General features: G+C 32.3%; 1 protein-coding gene across 1 annotated transcript; it reads right to left on the reverse strand.

Moving 5' to 3' along the window:
• Window positions 1-10,514: 10,514 nt before the first annotated feature.
• On the reverse strand, window positions 10,515-11,888 carry LOC133689914 (protein OXIDATIVE STRESS 3 LIKE 4-like). Its single transcript, XM_062110015.1, has 2 exons — window positions 11,239-11,888; window positions 10,515-11,043 (listed from the first exon to the last, which is right to left on the reverse strand). The coding sequence occupies exons 1-2, from the start codon at window positions 11,586-11,588 to the stop codon at window positions 10,623-10,625; spliced, it is 771 nt and encodes a 256-aa protein (XP_061965999.1). The 5' UTR covers window positions 11,589-11,888; the 3' UTR covers window positions 10,515-10,622.
• Window positions 11,889-15,438: the final 3,550 nt, after the last annotated feature.

Below are 15,438 nucleotides of genomic sequence, written 5' to 3' on the forward strand. Positions count from 1 at the left end.
ACCATGTGTAAAGCCAAGCAAACACATTTATGGACCAATGTGATTGGTATAAGTCTAAAAAAAGTTTTGGACGTGTCAAATGACCAATCTGATAGAAAAACCCTTAACTTCTTGATAGAGAAATCCATAACTTTCAATCCAACAATTAAATCATGCTCAAATTGTCTTGTTCAATAGTGGTGGCTATGGCAGCTTCACTGGCTCACATCAAAAAAGTCTTCAAAAAATCCAAGAAGATAATGTTTGATTCAGTTTTATTATTTTCTTGTTTAATTTTCAGTCTAAATTTTGAATTTTATTTTTAAATATCCTATCTGTTTAGAAATTCTAATTTTCCTTCCATGTAAGGTCAGTTTGTTTAGAGATTATGATTTTCCTTCAATGTAAGGTCGGTTTTAAACCTTGTAAATTGCAATCCTTTCGGGAAAGATAGACAATTAGAGAAGAAATTATTCAATAATAAAACATTATTAGGGTTCTTGTTTATGCCCTTTTCAGAAATTGTCTTCCTTGATCTTTGAATCCTGATCAGAGTAGGGTCGGCTGTGTTATATTCGAAGCACCAAAAGTAATGCCAGACGATATAAACACCTTAAAATCCGAAACGCAGTACATGGCAGTCTCCTTGCAGTGAAGAAGTAGAGGAACATAATAGTGATGTCTTGAGAGGATGAAGCTTGGCTTTAAGAATCGAAAGAACACTGCAGTATTAGAAAAATAATAATAATAACATCAATCATAAGCTCGCACTTACAAGGGGTTAAATCCAAAGAAAATAATAGCAGAAAATATCAGTTCAAGATGCGAGATACCATGTCACACAAGTATGAATGAAGCAATCTAAATAATTAAAACTTCTTGTACACACTGTGTTTAAGGCCATGGAAAATCATGGATTCTTAGAGTGTGTTTGGTATTGCGGTAGCGGTTGTGATTGTGGTTTGAAAAAAATTATTTTATAAAAAGTACTTTTAGTTGAGGTTGGTTTGAAAAAAATTGGTGTTTGGTTAAAACTATGGTTGAAATTGAGATTGAAGAAAAAGTAGTTTAATGTGTTTGGTTAAAAATGCTTTTAAAATTGAGGTTATAAAATAATTTAAAAAAATATATATTAATATTGATGGTTTTAAATTTAAATATTGTAGAATTAATTACTCCTATTACATCATGAAATAAAAAATACTTTATAAAAAATACTTTTTATTATTTCATTAAACTATTTATAATTCCATTACGTACAAAATTCATCCGATAAGAATTACAGTTTTCATAATTTTTTTAGCGTAAGTAAATATTATCAGGTATAAAATTGATATTACAGTGCGAGTGAATTTAATTAATTCATTTTATACTAGTGTTTTTTTTTAATATAAATGTTAAAAAAATTTATTTGGCTGGAAAAAAAAAAAGAAATTTCACGTGAACAGTGCAATTCGCACTGTTCACATGCTCCACTGTTCAGTGAACAGTGGAGGCATGATACACTGTTCAATGAACAGTGTATCATGCTACACTGTTTGAACAGTGTAGCATGGTTGTTCTCAAAGAGCCGCGCAAAAAAGCAGCATTTTTCTGCTTTCAAATTGCCTGCGTTTCGCACGCAATTTGTTGTGGGACCCATACACAGTGAACAGTTTTTTTTCCTTAACCAAACACTGAGCCAGTGCGTTTTTGAAGAAACGCAACCTCTACCTCGTTGCCAAACGGACACTTAAAATTGCAGAATACAATTAGGTAAATTAGCATGATATTGATTGTTGTCATGATTATGAAAAGGTAAAATGACAGGAACCTTGAGTACCCTTCTACGACTGCATTCATCAACTCCCTACTGTTAAGCATTATGTCAACACCATCCAGTTTGATCGGCTTAAGCATTGGGGTGCTCTGGATTCCACCTGAAATCACGGTAGCAGCAAAGTTCTTCACTTCGGGATAGGAAAGCCTGTAAGGTTGGGAAGTTAGAATGCTGAAATCTCTTTTAATTGAGGGAACACCAGATTATCAATGCCCTCTTCTCCTTCTTATCCTTGCAAGTCCTCTGTAACAACTCTGTGCATGTGTGATAGTTCAGTACCAGGACTTTTCCATATGTGCAGTTCTGGTAAATTACGTAGTACAACTTTTCTTAAGCGGGGAAGCATCTCATTCTCACGAACAGCATACTTTTCGGCTCTGAGGTTAGCGCTTCACATGATTTTACATCGAGTTCTTCAAGCTCATCGAACCTTTGCAGCAAGTTGAATGAATCAAAAACATTTGACAGTTTCTGACACTTGTAAATCATCAAATATTTGAGATTCTATAAAGGCAATGACATTTCAAGAGGCAGTGCACGATGGCATAAGCTAGCCTTTGAAGGTTTCCAAACTCTGAATTTCTAGTTTTTCCAGGTGCAACAAGCAATTTGCCCAGCTCAACGACGGGTTTCCAGTACTCTCCTCGAGAGATCTAGACCACCTCTATCTAACAATTAAGTTCAGAAGAACAATCCTTAAGCCCTTGAATGATGCAAAAGATGCATCATCCGTTCTCTTCAGCAATGGCTTGAAATAAGCTAGCGAGGGAATTGCGAGCATATTTTTTCACCGTTCAGATAATTTGTTCCTCCAAAAAAACGAACCCTACATATATTTTGAAACATTAATATATATCATATACGAGGTCTCATCTAACAAATAATTTTTTTTCTTAGACGGTTCTTTGACTGTACCAGAGCCTTATTACTTATTAGGGACTATCCACTCTCTCGTTCTCTCTTATGATTAAAATTGATGGGCAAGCAAAATATGCTAAACCCAAGACCCACTGAAGACTAGCCGGGGAGAAGAAGGGGTAGCTCAGCCGAAGCTCCCAGCCAAAGGCTAGACGGGGACAAGAAGCGGTAGCCCAGCCAAAGCCCCTTTACCCTAACCTAACCCAAGGCCACTCTAGTCTGTTGTAGCCCACCCAATTCTCTCCCATGCACTTGAAATTCTTATGAAAACATGTGGCATCCTTTTCCCTCTTGTAGGCGCCACTCTAGTCTGTTGTAGGCGTTGTCTTACCCCCTCGATATGCATATCATTATTTGCGCATAGTAGGAAAATTGTGCTGTGAAAAGTCATTCTTTTGTAGGTTTGTAGCCTCTATCATTGCTATGCTTTTGCAACCATATCCCCTTACTATCAAAAGTCTATCAATTTTGAGGATCACTAGGTCAAAAGGATACAACTTGGAACCTAAATAACAATCAAAAACACATATATATATCCCCCTTCTCTTTTTTATATATTATTTCCCTACTTTGATTTACTAAATTAGACATGAATGGTCTCTTATTCCAATAGATCGTCAACCTCAAGCCTAGCATAAAGCCTAAAAAAAATAAAGTCTTTAAGGCTATATGCAACAAACAAAACAAAAAAACTCAAATCCTACCTTGAGTTCTTACAACTCTATCAAAAATTAACTTTACTTTTTTTTTTTTTTGGGTTCTGATGATTTTTTTACAGTACTACCAGACAAAAAACATGTAGCCTTAAAGTATTCATTCTAAATTTGCTTACATACATTTTTAAAGCAGTTAGACGGCACAGAGATTTCAAGTAAACTATGTTTTATATATATAGACCATTTGAAGATATCCAATGGGGAGGACATGTACGAATAAAAAACATGTAAGAAAATATTTATGACTCCCTTCTTCTCTCTGACATCTATTTTAAAAAAATATATATATATACAATAGATTAGCGGATCAATAAGATAATCATTATTGATATTCGTTCAAATTAAAATGTAAATTCCAAATAAACGCAAACAAAACCTGGATATGGCATTCAGTGGAAACGACTATTCTTTTGCCACTCACTTCGGATGTTTCTTCCACATTCTCCGCAAACCTCCTCTGCCACGGGTTTCAACGTGGGAGACTCGATGAGGTCACCAGCATTGGTTTTGAGCAAATCCCACTACTCATGTTCAAATAGGACATCAAGTACTGGGATGATCGATCTTTGAAATCTCACCTCTGATAACCATGGCTTTGTCATGTTGTGAGGCTACAGTTTAGTCAAAACATCATCCAAGTTAATAAGGATCTTATCCACATTCGTCAATCAAGCAGGCAACCGACCTGCTCTTCCTTGTTCACTGGCCTCTTGAGTTTGCAGCACAGCACGCCTGCTATCTTCTGCTGAACACTTTATTGTTCTTCAATGCTTCTGTGAGTGCTTTCATGATACCCACTTTGGTACTTTCGAAAAGAACAAAGATCTTGAGATCACAGCACTATTCCTGGAGGATCAGGTGCAGGCTTGGAAACATTTTCAAACTTGCCGTCCTCTTTTAGTTTTGCAATCGCTACAAGTTTCTATAAATTATCTTAATTATCAGATAATCGTCACTTAAGTAAAGGAAATAATTGTTCTCTACAGGTACATCACCCACACATTCTATTCACCTGCATAAAGATCAGTCCTATTATATATCTTGTGAGGTTATCTGACCTCATCAAGTGAATTTTTTAAAAAAATTATGAACTGCATCCAGAAAAATCACTCTTAATTAGGGTATGTCTATGATATAGTAAGTTGGTATCTGATTCATATTTTAAATTCACGATTTTATTAATAATTAATAAATGTAAAGCTATTTACATAATATGAGTTTTTCATTTATTGATTAAGAGGATATGCTAACTTTTTAGCTATTAAAATTAAAATCTTATTTTCACATTATATATAAAAAAAATTCATAAATCTTTTCAATTCGGACTTCAATATATAATCTAATTTTAGATTTATTAAAAATAACCTTGATTTTAATGCGTAAAAACTAACTTGAGAATATAAAAAAAGAAGTCCATGAAGAGTACTGGCATCATTTTTTATTTTATTTTTCAATGCATTATAAGAACACAATTATTATTCTTGAAGCACAACCAACGCACCTAACTAAACAAACGCTTTATTGGCATTAATTACCACTCTTCTTTAACATTATCCTTAATTTGAATTCTCAAAAAGAGTTTCCCTTGGGAACAATTTTCTCAAGGAATGTGATCGATATAATTAGGAATTATGACATGCATCATCCATACAACACGTGCTCCATTAAGAGATTCCACGAGGTTCAACTCTAACAGGTTATGTAAAATAATTATTTTAATTTAATTCAATTGATAATTAAATCAAATTCATATATTTGTATGAGATTAAATTTATTTTATTTTGTTTTTTATATTACTTTTATTATTTTCATTTTATTTCTTCAAAGATCTCTAAAAATAAGTATTATGAATAAGTTAGTTTTAACTCTAAATTTCTCTTTTTTTGTGACTTTTTTGTAGTATTTTTAAATATTAAATTCCATTTAAAATTCAATTCTTAACCCTCAAAATATTCCAAACATAAAATTTTATTAAAATATCTTCATTAAATTTAAATAAAAAAAGTTCCAAGCATGCTCTCAAAGATGAGCTTGGAAGTTGTAGTATACGGGAGAGACATATGCAGCATTGAAAGCCTTAAAAAAGACATGCAAACAGGGGAATGGTTGTGAGCCTAATGGGTTTGCGTATCTTAGGTGAAAGGTCTATTTTTGAACCAGAAAATAACATATAGAGTATGATTCGGGATAAGACTTGGGCATGTTCAGTGATGTATATAACTACACCAACCTGAATTTTTATCTTGACTATTATGCAATTTGTAGTTTGAACCCACCATCAACCGATAAGAACAGGGTTTTTTTTAATTTAATTCACCTTTTTTTTCTTGTTCTTGCCAGACAGGATAAGAGCTTTGATTCTATCAAAGGTCTTGTGCTATGTGTGCAGGCAGTGGACAAGAGGTGGGGGAGGACAACGAAAAGCATACGAAGCACAATTTGTTTGACTTTGGTGCTCAATAATAACAGCATAGTGATAGATATTTTCATTTCTTGTAATCTTGTAATAATTCGGCTCCGATAACAATAAGGAAAAAAAAAAAAAAAGGTGGAAGCTTTGTCGATTGGGTGAGCCCAAACAGGACAGTGGTTGTCCATTAATTTAGGACAACCTAACTACCATATGGATGAGGTCTGAACGAACTATCTTATCCTTTAGACCCTCACCAACAAACCATATTTTAGATCTTGTCCCAAAACCGAATTTCAATCTTGTGCGCATTCTCATAAAGCTCAGCGACTAGGACACACCATTGTTCAAGGTCACGACCTTCCTTCAAGAAAGCTAATAAAACTCCGCTCTCTCCTGTACTTCCACACAAATTAATTATCAATGTCGATAGCTATCTTTTGTGAAATTCTCTTTAAAAAATATCGTTTTTTCTTGCCAATCATCTGCGTTGTGAATAGCACAATGAGACCCAATAATCAATAACTTAATTTACAAATAACTTATATTGCAAAGGAAATTACTTTCCACAATTATTCCAACCAACTCCATGTTTTTTCAGGCAAGCTCATGAGATCAAGGTATATAAATACCTTAAATCACCAAAAAAATAAAGAAATTAATAGAACAATACAAGATTATAAACCACTAATAATAACATACAATCCTTACACTCTTTATTCTCCTTCTCATTCGTGTTTATTATTTTTCTCTTACAATTTGCTAATTTCTATTTTGATAAAGAACTTGTTTTTGCATAAAATATCAAGTTCAAAGATAAATGTTATATTCACACCTAGATACTTCAACCCAAGACACATCCATCGAAGATCAAATCTAATCTAAAGTTTTTATAATTTTATTAGTTGCAATGTCTGTAAGAAATTATACAGAAGCTAGTTCATTCTCCTCATTCAAAACAAAATCATGGTTGGAGACTTAAAAACATAAGTTCATTGGAGGGAAACTAACCTTCTTGTCGTAGGTACAACAGCTCATCAGGTTTCCAATAAATTACTCATATATTTAGTGTCCAACGATGTTGTTCTAGTTATACAGCAACTATTTCACAATATCAATGGGAAACACAACACCTAACTCCATTACATGCAACACCAAGTGCATAAAAACAACTCTGATTTCCTAAAAGAACATGGCAAAACAATGTGCAGGAAAATAAGCACGAGAATACTCATACTTCAACTTTCTAAATGAGCCATATTTGTTATGAAAAGCATTCCTCATATATGATTACATGTCTAACAATGCTAATTTAAAAAAACTATGGTGGACTTATAGATCCTAGAAAACATATACAAAATGTACGAAGCATCCTGGAGCTTGTCACTCAAGTCAACAACTATGTGTAAAATTCTTCCAACAATATTTTATGAATCTGCTCAAACATGCTACCACAACCTAAAGCCCATATCCATCCTAAACTTTAGCAATTTTTATGTCAAACTTATCTTCTACTTCAACATAAGCATACCAATTAAAAAAATTCACAAATGAGATCTTCACCATCACATAATAAGAAGATGGAATCACCCGGGCATATCTTTAAAGGTTTAATGAAAAAATGTTCAACATAGAGAGTCTACTTGAATTTATTACCGTTAAAACTCTATTAATAGAGTCTATAACTATTTTATATGAGAAAAATTATAAACTCTTCATGATTGAACTCTCTTTAAAGTGAAACATATAATAAAAAATAATATTCAAATAGAAGTTGTGAGCTTTACTAGGCAAGAACACCCTTATTTTCAACATCAGAGAGCAAAATCTCAAAAAGCATCATCGATCTCCTAGCAGCCCTAGAGAATCCAAAAAGAACATTAAGGGATCCAGTCGTAGTCAGCTAACATTCGTTAAACTCATAACCACACCTGACTACCATGTGTATTGAGGTTTTTCCTTCCATCAAGCGAAAAGAATTAATGTAATCTCGACCACTTTATGAAGAGTGGCTCAAACATACGAAACCCCGATAGATGTTTTTCTTTTCATAACAATAATGACCACGATACCAAGAACTATCACGCCCTAAAAAAGAGATAGATGGATTGATCGTTAGAGGTTACCTCCAATAATTTGTAATGAAGGAAATGGAACTCGAACAAAAAATGAAGGATGTTGATGTGTCCTATGATGAGTTACCTGAGATCATATGGGTTTCAGGGATCGTATTTCCACTTACATAAAAATAAATTTTAACTTTTCAATAAGAAAATCAATATCGCCTCTCCAAGTTGTCTCCATATGTTTTTCTCCATGGTATTGCTCATATTCATATCTCCAACAAAAACCTTCATATCTCCAATGAAAGCCTTCATATCTCCAACAAAAATCTTTATATCCCAAATAAAATATTCATGTCTTAAATGAAATCTCTATGTCTATCAATAATTATCTCTATAAACATTAATCATGATAATTTCGTTATTGATCCTTCATTGTCATTGGCATAATTCTTATTTTGACAATATTTTCATGATCATAAAACATTTTTCATCTTAAGTGAAAATGGTCTTTATCCTAGGAGGAACAAACAAGTCAATTTCTTAGCATGCCAAAACTCTCATCTTTTATGCATAGCATGTTAGCAAAATGAGTCAGGGTATGCAAATAGAGAAACAAAATCTATATGAAGGCAACATGATATGTATAAGACAATAAGTGTTTTTCTTCCCTCCTTCTTCTATTAGTTAAGTCTTTCAAACATAATTTTTTGAAAAACTTGAGGGACAAATGAAAGTATAGCTAATAAAAAATGTGACAGCTTTGCTGTTTGGTTGTTCGTTTAAGGCAGCCTTCCATCTAGACCATGCCTAAAAAGGCAATCCTGTCTTTTAGGCCCTCAATAACAAATGGTATTATGAGTCTCATCCCAACCACCCTAGAAATGAATTTCAACCCTATGCAAATTCTCAGGAAGCTTAGCTACTAGCTGACACCACGATGTAAAGTTACAACCTATAAGAAAGTTAATACAACACCACACTCTTATACCTACTCAAGATCTATCAGTGTGGTGTCTATCTTTCTCGTCAATAGCTATATCTCACTAACTTGTCTTCCTAATAAGAACCAACATTTCTCGTCAATCATCCGCGAGCACCAACCTTTCTCATTAATGGTACAACGAGGCACAACAACCAACAATTTATTTTGGTGGTAATCTGCATTGTAAAGGAAATTATTCTCTATAATTACTTGTTGAAACTCCATGCTCTCTCAGATAAAATCATGTGACAAATGTATATAAATACCTCATGTTACTATATAAACAAATAAGACGACAAAACAACACAAGATCACAAACCACAAATAACAATTGCGACATACGCTACTTACACTTTTATTCTCTTTTTCTTTCCGATACACTATTTTTCTCCTACCTTTTACTAACTTAAATATCAGAGGGTCTTCTATTTTGATAAGAAACTTGTTTTGCAAAGAAAATCACTCGTGACTTAACTTCGTCTTCCATGTTATCCCTTGTAAAAAACAATATTTATTGTAATGCATGCCTTATACAACATATAGGAGAGAGAAATCAAATTAAAAAATTAATTTAACATTACTAAATTGTGGGATGAAATTCCAAATAGTCAAGTTTTTGCCTCTATGATGATTTTTCTTCTTTCAATTTTGCTTTACAGTTTCTTTAGTCTCATATTGGAAGTTGAAGAGTTTGATTTAAATTGGAATCATTTTAAGTGTTAATTTTGTTCAATCAAGTTCTTAATTGTCAACATTCATTATCTTTCTTTGTATTGATCAATAATTTAATTTGATTCTAAATCTTTAAAATAAAAATAAAAAGTTAATTTGATTGTTTTCAGCACAAAACCAAACCAAAAATAATCATATCATTTTTCTTCATTAAAACACTAACCAAATACAATTTGGTAATTCTTGAACCCATGAATTATGTTTTGAGGACACACGTATTTCACTCTGCAAAACCTTTTTCAAACGATCCTTTCCACTAGAAGTTCAAAATTGGCTTACCAAATTACTTATCCATGGGAATACCATTTAAGGCACGTTCCTTTTATACAGGAGAACCTTCCAAATCTTGGTTAAGACAGGGACATTTCGAGCATGATACCCTCTTGCAATGAGTGCCCAAATAGCCTTACACGTCCACACGTATCAAGGCCTCATTGTAAGGCAATAAAAGAGTTGAATATCCCCACATGAATACTTGCCTACGATAAGACCAAACAACTTTGAAAAGATAAAGAAGATAAGATCAATTCTATGATTTTTCTTTTCTTCTCCCATTTATTAACTCATGGCAGTTGTCACGCACACTTCATTAATTCATTTATTTAACAGCTTAATACAGAAAAATCCCCATAAAATGTTTTTTAAGAAAATCAATTTGGACAGATCCCTCCTCTCCTACCATGCCATAAAGCTGGATGGATAAAGATAAAGTTGGCTACCTACAGGTCATCCAAATGGGTGAAAAGTCACTGTTATCCTTATCCAAGGGGCTCAAAATCCCAATAGTGCAAGGTTAATTATGTCTTTGACAAGTCAAGCATCCAAGGGTGTCCATGACAAAAATTTATCCATCTTGCATTATCTTCTCCTATCGAAAAAATGAAAAAAAAAATGCATTGAAGATATAGGTTTTTTATTAAAAACTTTGTAAATCGGAGAAGAAAACAAAATAAAGCTAAACTAAATTAAGGTAAAAATAAAATAAATTGTTGTTGGGGGGTTATGCATCATCATCTTCTTCATCTTCTTGCAGATCTGAAAGGGAGAAGCAACTTTGAGACTTCATACCAAACTTAGCAAACCTCCTCTCGTGCAATTTTCTTGCTATGATGCCTTGTGTAAGTGCTTCACCAGATGGGTTTTCCTTGTTTTCTTGATCTTGTGCTTGTGCTGCTCCTAATCTTGGGTCGTCGTCGTCATCATCATCATCATCTTCATGCAGAGCGAGGAGAGGCATGGATTTTGGATTTGACCAACTGTAAAAAGATTTCCTTGACCATTTATTTGCCATTAAAATTCTCCTCCTTTTGTTAAATGGATTCTCTGGCTTCTCCAATTCCTTCACTGTGTTTACTGTATTCACTTCTGATAAATTTGTAAATGACTTTGATTTCCCTGAAAAATGATTCGATAATCCCCTCCTAAAATCAAGAAAAAAGAAAAACACCAAAATCAACTAAAATACCTCTAGAAAAATTACTATAAGCTGTAGCTAAATCAAGTTTTCTTGAAAATAAATAAAAAGAAAAATAAACCAAGAGATGGAGAATTATTAATTACTTATAGGAAAAACAAAAACACCAAAATCAACTAAAAAACCCCCAAAAATTACTTACTTGATAGGAAGAGCATCTTCTAAAGAATTCAAAGAGCCCAAAACGTTGTTCTTTTTCGAAGAAACGACACCATCTTCTTCGTCGTCGTCGTCATCTTCTTCTTCTTCACTGTCATCCGGAGCTCCGATTGACGAAGAACTCTCAGATAAATCATCCGTGTGTATACCCGACCCGCCCCGGCTCGAGATCGGACTCTCATCACCATCACCATCTTCCTCTTTCAAGAACAAGAACGGCGGGGCCACTCCCACCTGGTGCTTCTCCTGCGGTGGTGGAGGTACAACGAACGACGACCCATTTGAGGAAACATCGCCGCCTATGCTAAAAGTGGGTCCCACCAAAACCTCCATGAACTTTGTCGCTCTCACAGCTAATCACAAACTGTAAATGGCTAATGGATGGTGAAAGAAATGGGAAAGTGGGGATCTTTTTTTACCGTTTTAGCCTTCACCTCTCCTCCGTCGTCTTCTTCTCTAGTATTTGGTTTCAAGATGGGGTTTGCTACCATGAAAAGATTAGCACAAGGTAAGAGATCGAGTGCAGGATAAGGTCGATAGGGTGAAGGTTAAGGAGAGAAAGAAAGATCACAAATTTATAAAAACAAGAGTGTTTCTGGAGATGGAAAGAGAGAGAGACAGATAAGGAGGAAGAGTGAGTGGATATATATGCACTCAAAATGTATGGATTTATGTCTATGTCTGTCAGGGAGTTAATATGTTTTTATTTGGTCCCTCTATTGTCAGTCTTGTTTCACTTTGATCATTAAACTATTTTTTATTTTGATATTATTTATTCTTCAACTTTATTTTTGTAACTATTGTCTGCGTGGTTTTTTAATTCAGTCTAGCTCAATAACACAGGTCGATTTAGAAAATTCATGATACTAAATAAGACCTAGTCCAAGATTTAAGTTGAATTAAAAAAAAATTTCTATCTAATAAAACATGAATGATTTAATTAAGTTTTTAATGATCTGATTAATCTTATTAAAACTTAATCAGATTAATATCAAAAAAATTAAAAATACAAAATAATATTATTTTGAATAAAAATAATTAATTTATTGATCTAGGTTATTTTTCAAGTTAGTCCACAAACTCATCTAACAACTATTATAATCGTATGTATACTTATATCAATTATTAATAGATAATTTTTGTAATTTTCACTTAACTTCAATGGCTACTCTTTTAGGATTTCATTTTATTTTAATTCTATAAAATTTTTAATTTTTATTATACTTGACATTTTCATTGTTTTTTTTTTAGGATTGTTTATTTATTTTGGAGGATTGGATATAATCTAAAGAAAATGTAAAATATAACATAATATCAAAATACGGACTGGGTAGGATAGTAGGAGGATGCTATAAAGATTAAAAAAAATAATAATAATAAGATGAGGACCAAAGTGAGATGAAATTTAAGAACAGATGGATGGACGATGGACATTGGTATTCTTTATATATGCGTATTTATATACGTACATACGGTGAAATATGTACGAACTACGAAGTATATGGTAGAGAAAGTAGGGATAGAAATGATAACATCCGCCGGCGTGGGCTTAGGTTCGACACGTTCTTGATGACGTGGCAAAGAGGACATGAAGGGAGACTGATCATAAATGACATCCATACACCGCCATCTACTGTACCATAAGTTATTTTCCCTCTTTTTTATTTTTTATTTATTTTTGCTAGAAAGTAAGGAGTATCGACGTGGTCCTAAATTTGTTTCTTGAACAATCTTAATAATATATTTTCGATATAATTCTAATATATTTCAAAAGTAACATTTTTCAGGATTAATTCTTATATTTGAAATTGAAAATTTTAAATAAAGAGAAAATCTCGTTTATTATTAAGACTATTTTTTAAGTAGTGTTTTAATATTATCTTGAGACAAAATAAATAAAAACAATAAAGAATGAAAAGTATTTAGTTATAGAGATAAAAATAAAAATAATTTTTTTTATAATATTTTGGATTTGGTAACGTTTTATTATTATCTTGAGAAAGAAAGTATTAGGTTGAATAGAAAAAAATTTAAATATAACCTAATTTTTTTTATAATAATATTAAAGTAAATTTTTATATTTTTAAAACATGAAATATATAAGAGACATGTTCTTTGTATTTTTGTATTTTTATTATTATGATCTTTTTTATCTTGATAGAATAATTAAACGCTACTTTAAAACACAAATATGGCATTCAAATTATCCATATCAATTTGTATGTGTATCTATGTGATTATCATAATATTGACTTTATTTACTGCATGTATTTAATGGATAAATACGAAAGTCTTCTACTTTAACACAGTTTGCCTATGACAAATAATGAGGGCTTTTTTTAATATATAATATGTTAATTGATGATATTTCAAAACCTAATATGTTTGGGAATAAATTTTTTTAATAGTTGGATAATGAGCTAATTAAATATTCATTCAAATAACTCTTCTTTTCATGGTAAAGAAAACTATATCTTGATAAATGACTCATGATACCTACAAAAAGTTATATTTTAAAAGATTTAAGGACTCTCAAAGGATTAAGTTAGTAATCTTATATATAAAAAAAATATACTAAAGAGTATTAAATTCTAAAAACAAGGTTATTTATTTTTATTTTGGATATATGCGTGTCTTTGAACGTAAAATGTTAACTTTTTACATAGATAGTTCGATGGATATTTATAACTCATGAACCTTGTCTTTTGCTTGAGCCACTAGGTTATAGAGTTATTTCATCCTGATAACATCAATAAGTGACAAATGTCACTTACACAACCATTAATAAGGGATACATATATTTTATACGTGCATTAATGAAGAACAAATATTCATTACACAAATATTAATGAGGAAAAATAAGATTTGACTTAGGACACTTGTTAGCCCATGAACATTTAGCCATGTTATTGGGTTCAAAATCGAGGACTAGGCCACTAAGGTTGGGCACATGCCTAGCAGCTAAGCTCGAGTATGATACCCGAGCCAAAAAAAGTGGGTTGGACAAGAGTCCAACATCTAGGTTCAAACGTGTTTTCCAAACTCATAGAGCGCTTGATATGGCCCAATAATTGCATATATGATTATGTCCAAAACACGTTCTCAAAACTCATTATGAATTTGTGCCAAAAATAAATATCTTTCTAATAAATATTAAAAATATCAATAAATCTTATTCCGTCATTAATATTTGACAAGCTTAATAAATCGACAAATAAATATGTGTATTGATTTAGGAAATATGCATGAGTACATTTAGTGTTTATAATAAATAAAATATAGTAGTTTGGGCTTTCCACGATAAAATTTGCTCTCTCTTCCCATCATAGTCATCACATCTCTCATGGCAACAAGATTTGAGTGGCCGTTTGTTTACGCGATGCGGTTATTTTTAAAGCAAACTACAACTTTTAAACGTTTGGTAACAAAGAACCACAATATACTATTCATGTGGGGCCATTTAGAATTGATTAAAACTCCAGGTTTGTGGAAAGCAACTCTCTATTGTTTTCTGCAAACCTGCGGACGCAATGAAGAGTTTTCACTCTCTACTATTCACTTAAGTGAATAGTAGATTTCAATTATACTATTCATGTGAACAGTGGAGTCACTCTCCACTGTTTTGGTTACTATTTTGGTCGGACCAGGTCCGGTCCAAAGCTAAAAATATATTGAACCGGGTCCGACCCGGTTAAAAAAATCAATTTTTAATTGTGTTTTGTTCGAAAAATTAGAAGGAGATCGTTTGATGACGTAGCATTTGCAGAATTTGATCGTAATTCCAATTTTGTTCTTGTCGGGTCAAACCCAGTTAAAAAAAGTTCAGTTTTTATTTTTAATTTTAATTGTGTTTTATTTGAAAAATTAGAAGAAGATCGTTTGATGACGTAGCATTTGCAGAATTTAATCACAATCCCAATTTTGTTCTTGTCGGATCCAACCTAGTTAAAAAAAATTCACTTTTATTTTTATTTTTAATTAAGTTTTATTCAAAATTAGAAGGAGATCGTTTGATGATGTAACATTTACATAATTTGATTGCAATCTCAATTTTGTTCTTGATGATATTTTTACCTGATGTTGGTGTGCGCTTAAAAAACCATGAAAATATAGTCCTTATTAGATAGATTTCGTATGTAATGAAATTGCACATAGTTTAATGAAATAATAAAAAATATTTGAT

The sequence above is a fragment of the Populus nigra genome, chromosome 3 (assembly GCF_951802175.1).
Source record: "Populus nigra chromosome 3, ddPopNigr1.1, whole genome shotgun sequence".
NCBI lineage: Eukaryota > Viridiplantae > Streptophyta > Magnoliopsida > Malpighiales > Salicaceae > Populus > Populus nigra.

Coding starts and splice junctions, on each gene's coding strand:
- LOC133689914 (XM_062110015.1), bottom strand. CDS start 11,588: ATGGAGGTTTTGGTGGGACCCACTTTTAGCATAGGCGGCGATGTTTCC. Junction 11,044..11,238: donor GAAGATGCTCTTCCTATCAA/GTAAGTAATTTT, acceptor TCTTGATTTTAG/GAGGGGATTATCGAATCATT.